Source organism: Gossypium arboreum, chromosome 7 (genome assembly GCF_025698485.1).
Source record: "Gossypium arboreum isolate Shixiya-1 chromosome 7, ASM2569848v2, whole genome shotgun sequence".
Taxonomy (NCBI): Eukaryota; Viridiplantae; Streptophyta; class Magnoliopsida; order Malvales; family Malvaceae; genus Gossypium; species Gossypium arboreum.
In genome coordinates this window covers 101965302-101971156 of record NC_069076.1, presented here as the reverse complement: position 1 = coordinate 101971156, position 5855 = coordinate 101965302, and the positions used below count along the sequence as shown (strand labels likewise).

The window sequence follows — 5855 nt, the reverse complement described above, 5'->3', positions numbered from 1 at the left end:
ACTCCTGTCATTTTTTTAAATAAACTCACATATTGATTAAAATAATAATTAAAATAAATTATAACTATTTAAAATTTTAAATTATTGCATAAAAGATTCTAAAATGGCAAATTCGATTTTTATTAAAAATTCATTCAATAAATTGTGTCATTTTCATTAAACCGAGTATTCTTTTCCTTTTATTATTATTCCTAGACCAGGCAGGTGAGAAAGTAAATTAAAAAAAAAAAAAAAACAGGGAGGTCATGTAATCCATGAATTATTACAGGTAAAAGGAATAGAAAGTTTGAAGAAAATGTAATCCTCCAACTAACAACTACAATAACCAAGAGAAGCACTCATAAAACTGATTACAATCATCAACTACAACAATATTCCTATTCCTACCACTTCTTTTTTACACTTACACAACAGTTAGCATCTTCTTTTACCTGTTGTAAGCTACTTCATTTAACACATTCCATTCCTCACCTGCCTTCTCTATGAAACTGAATGTCTCCTGTGTCTTGAAGGAATCCCCGAAGACTTGTTAGTGTTATCTCGAACCCCAACCGCTGAGCTTTGAGAACTTCCTGACGTCTCTGAACTTCTGTTCTCCACATGCCCCTTTCCCACTCCCACTACCCACAGCTTGTCAAATATTCTTCTAGATCGTGATGGCAGCAGCTGCACCCCATTCTTACTGTTTCTGCTCTTCTTCTTGCCCATTTTACTGTTTTTCTCGCCTCCATCCTCATTTGTCTCGACTTCACTCATCTTTTTTTTGAGGGACCGACAATCTTCGCCCATGGTCTTGTCCCATTCTTCATCGGGGCTCATCTTGGAAACGCAAGTAGTGCGGGCATCGGAGTTACGTGATTGAGCTCTAGTTGCAGCCTTAACCTGTTCGAAGAAGAGAACTTGAACTACAACTCGTAGCGGAAGTCTATCGTTCTGTGCAGCATGCATAGATGCTTCCATTGTCAATTTCTTCACATCCATCAGCCCACAAATTTTCTTTCTTTCAGCCTTAGTCAAGTTTGGATGCTCCTGCAAACAAAAATAACCCATCTTTACAGGTTCGAGAAAAGGTTTCCTGATTTCATTACATAATATAAGCAGGCATGATGAAAAAACCAATAAACCACTACTTTGCACCATCTAAGAGTGATGTATTTCGCACTTGACACTGTGTCACATTAAAGACCGTAAAAACCAAGATCCAAACATTGTTTAACTTGATTGCAAGGTCTTAGTTGAACTAACAACAATTTGGTGCTCTACCAATAACTAAACCTGCACACTAGTAAAGCAATTGGGATTACATATTTGTAAAGTTACACATCTCACAAAGATCTCCGAAATCAAGGTTGTCACAGGCTCATAAAAGGTGGTCAAACCTATCCAATGGGTACAAGGAAGTCACCTAGATATATAACTTTAAAGCTTTCACAACACAAACTTAATTGAGCATCAGAAAATGTTATCTAATTCTAGAATTTGAGAAGATCAATGAAATTGGCACAATAGTGTAAAAGCTTACCTTCAGGTAGATGTCAATGGCTTTATAGAGTCCATCATGAACTGGTCTAGCAAGCTCGGAGACAGAACAAGACAAGTCAATGAAACTGGTAAGAGAAAGATTCGGGTCGTGTGCAATTTCTCCAAGATACCCGTCAATCAGTTTACCAACACTCAACAAGGATCCATGCCCTAGTACAAAACCAGCACTCTTTCCAGGTTCTACATCTTGACTACGTTGTTCATGCATCATATACTGGTTAACTATAGACTGCACCATTCCAACATCATATAAGGTAGTTTGGGGAGACCGTGCCGGGATTAATAAATCTTTAACCGAAGCTTCATGCAACTTTAAACTTATCCTCTTCACTAAATCTTCCTTGGATGAATCATCCATCCCGGCCAAAACAGCAACTTTCAACAACTTCAGCAAGAAACTACATGAACAACCCACACCATTATCCGAAGGCAACAAGCACGCAATTGTTTCCACTAGTAATTTGTTTCTCCATGAATGTACACCAGAAACCAACGCATCGACAGAATCCGGCAACCATCTGACAGCATAAGTTTTCAGTGCCTCACCAATGACTGCACCATCCATTCTTCCCTTTGATTTCACAGCAGTCATGACTCGCTTGTACAGATCAATCTCTAACTCACATATATCTTCAACCCACCAATCCTTCGGGACAGATTCAATCTTCTCTCGAAGTTTCATACTGTCACCAACTATCTTGTCCTGTACTGATAATTTCCGGTTATAGGTGTAGGACCATGTGATGTTCGCCGGATCCACAGAGGTCTTAGATGCAATGGAATCAATGCATCTTCCAACAATCTTCAGGTTTTCAGACCATGGTAGGAGAGACTTCGCGGTTCTTAGAACAATAATGGAATCTTTCCAACTGTGGAATATACTAGAATTAAGAAAGACTTCGATTTTAAAAATCAGATTACCTCGATCAACATCCTCAGTCATCTCTAGGTATTCGGCAGCACAACGTGCAGCAACAACATTGTAAGCATTTAAAGTAACAGCCATCCCATAACAGAATTTTGCACAAATTTCAAATGCATTTGGCCCACCAGGAAAATCAACCATATTAATTTCATCACAGTTCTCTTCACTGGCTTTCTGCACTAGTTTTTGCATGTGGTTGCTCTTAGACAATAAAGGGAACTGCAAGGCACATAAAACTGTAATTAGTAAATAAAAGTTAACCGGCTGCTTTCCACAGACAGAGCATTCTAGAACTTATTCATAAATGTAAAACTTCGGTTTAGACAAGAGGAGATCAAAATATAGAGAAAAAAAGATTTGTCAGCTCTCCCACTACATTGCTGTAGAGTCATCTGAGGCAACGTCTGCAAAAACTATTGACCATTCTACAAGATTCCATGGAATCAACTAAAGCTTCATAGACAGAATTTGGCATGCTTAGACCCATGAAATGGTAACAGTAGCAATATTTTAGTTATTTTGCAGAAAAAAAGTACATTTAGATTTTTCATGAATGTCAAGTGGAATTTAGAAAGAAAGCTATGTAAACATCAACCAAATACCAATACCAAGCTAGAAATACAGAATCTATAGAAAAGAAGCATGAAGATTAAAAAGGGATTGGTGAGCAAACCTTGTGAAGGTAAAATTTCAGGTCGCCAACCTTAATGATGATATCAGTTGCCAAATCAGATGTGACATGCCTGCATCAACAGACATTTTCAGTTACGGCTTACTTACACCAGAAATTGCATTCATAAGGAAGATAATAGCAAGATGAAGATAAAACTTAAAAAATAAATAAATAAATAAAAATGAGAGAGCTAATTTTGCCTAGTGGCTCTAGCCAAAGAACCAAGGTAATAGATGATATGTCAAAAGTCTTTGGCCATCCACATAAACCCAAGTTAGCTATTAATCAAGGACTGGATCTTGAGACATTATATGATATGTTCTCAAACAAGTTTTTAGGTTTGCTTATAACCCCTTTCACAAGAAAAAACATGTATAACAAACCAAAAGCCCGGAAGTATAGTATTAGCATTATTATTCAAGTATTTTACTTTTTGCACAAAGAATGTGTGCAATCCCAAATCAAAATGTAAAGTCCAAGGCACTACACTAACCCTCCTATACATATTATTGTATAGTTATGAGAAGTTGCTGTCATGGGGAAGGTACTTTAGGACATGTAATGGGGTAAAATCCGAGCTTGCTCCTCGTTGGGAGATGGGAAATGCCTGGAACATGCAATTATTTACAGGTAAAGAATTCTTGCAACGATTAAAGGCCTGCTCACAACATGCCTTTTCTCCCACAATTGGAGTTTGGACCACTAACTGATGAAAAAGAGGACAGGTTACAACAGCTGGACCACTTCCCACATAAACCCATCTCTTTTTTCACACTTCAATATTCCCCCAACAAAAACCAAACCAAAAAGAAAGAACTATACTTGTAATGAAAAACACCCATGTCCTTTAATCTGTCACCAAGCCAAAAGGAAATCAAGAAAATTACTTGTTAATAAAGTTCCTTATGGGGTATAAACTAAAAGTTTCCTTTATTCTTAAGGAATATACGATATCATAAACCCTTCAAGGAGTATAAGAATCAGTTCTTATAACAAAGATAAATTTCCATAAACAGCATGCAAAATTATTAAGTTAAAAGTAAAATATAATGAACTAAAACATAACCAAATTTAATCAAACAAAGATGAATAGCATGTTACGAAACAAGCATGGGGAAGAGTAGCATTGTTTTGTTGAAGAAGAAACAAGCATGGAAGAAATTTTTGAAGTGGTTTGTTGTAGAAGAAAAGGAATGTAAGTGAAAGCCATGCATTTACCTGATACATTTGCCATCAACTTGGAAGGCGTCAGGCTTCGAGCCAAGCTTCATAAACTTCATTTTTGTTGTTCTTTTGCCGAAAATAACTTAAAAATGAGAAGAAACAATAGAGGAAAAAAAAAAAACACAACCCTTTAAACAATCTCAAGAAACTGAGCTATGTTCCTAACTTTATGATGACATTCATGGCATTTAATATTTAATCACCAAACAAATTATCACTCTGAAAAATAAACAAAACCCAGAAAAATAAATGGTAAAAGGGACCAAAGTCTGAAAAGAAGCAAAGCAAAGAGGTGTCGTCAGAGAGAGAAAAGAGTGTTTTGTTTGTAGAAGAAAGCAAGAAGGAAGATGAAATAAAATAAGAAATAAAAGGGAGAGTGAGAGGGGTAATGTGTATGAATGATATGGGGTTGCTATTTATATCAGATACATCATATCAATAAATTCTCGCCGCCTTTGCTTTTAAATCAACCTGATTTTGCTGATATAATGAAAGATCTTCCTCTCTCCTTTGCTCGAAGGCGCAAATCTCCATGAATTGAATCACACTCTCTCTATGGACTATACTATGGTAAGTATTTAGTAACCATATATATATATATATATATATCTGTACTCTGATATACGCCAAATATGAATTATGTTCTCAATCCTATCCTTCAATCCTTCCTCTCCTAGCATTTTCAGATTTTCCCATTGCTTTCTCTTTCATTTGAAAACAGGGGAATAATGATTTATAAAATGAGATAAGTGGACTAATATCGGGATTTTTGTTAAAAATATATGGGTCAAATGTTGATATTAATCCTTGTAATATGTGTAAATTATACATTTAATTTATAAATTTTATTTTGATCACTCTTTCTTTGTTTTTCTTAAATTTAAACTTTCAGTCTTGATAAAATTTATTAAGTTAAATTTTATTGTTTCAAAATTTTTATGTGACAAACATATTCTCATATTCTTGATATCATATTAGTTTGCATTTCCACATAATATTCACAAAAAAAATTAGTTAATCAATTTAACCGCTACCCTTTTGAGTTAGACTTGAAATTTCAAAGTTCAAAAAGTATATGGATTAAAAATCAAATTAGAGGCTAATTTGATGTCAAATGCATGGGACTAATTTGAAATTTGATTTAACAAATTTAATAGCTATCATTTAGGTCAATATTAAATTTTTAAAATTTGAAAAGCACATGGACTAATAGCAAAATTTGACAGAAAATATATATTGGGATTTTGTAATATAGGTCAAATGCTATACAAAGTCCTTGTGTTTTTTTGCTTTTAATGAATTTAGTCCTCTACTATAATTTAATCTTTTAGTCCTCTATTTTTCGAAATGTATATATATGAATAAAAGAGCTAATATCTATATACCATATCACTGCATATTTTAAAAAAAAATCAATGTGCCATTTAATAAACTGGAAAAATATATTGAAAATTAAATGCTGAACTTAATAAATATTAAACTTGAATTTAA

At 34.5% G+C, this 5855-nt stretch overlaps 1 protein-coding gene across 1 annotated transcript; it reads right to left on the bottom strand.

The window, feature by feature from the left end:
• Window positions 1–217: 217 nt before the first annotated feature.
• LOC108488506 (BTB/POZ domain-containing protein NPY1-like) lies at window positions 218–5077 on the bottom strand. The gene is made up of 4 exons (XM_017792818.2): window positions 4359–5077; window positions 3141–3210; window positions 1523–2686; window positions 218–1029 (listed from the first exon to the last, which is right to left on the bottom strand). Exons 1-4 carry the CDS (start codon window positions 4418–4420, stop codon window positions 481–483), a joined length of 1845 nt encoding a protein of 614 aa, XP_017648307.1. The 5' UTR covers window positions 4421–5077; the 3' UTR covers window positions 218–480.
• Between the last annotated feature and the right edge of the window lie 778 nt (window positions 5078–5855).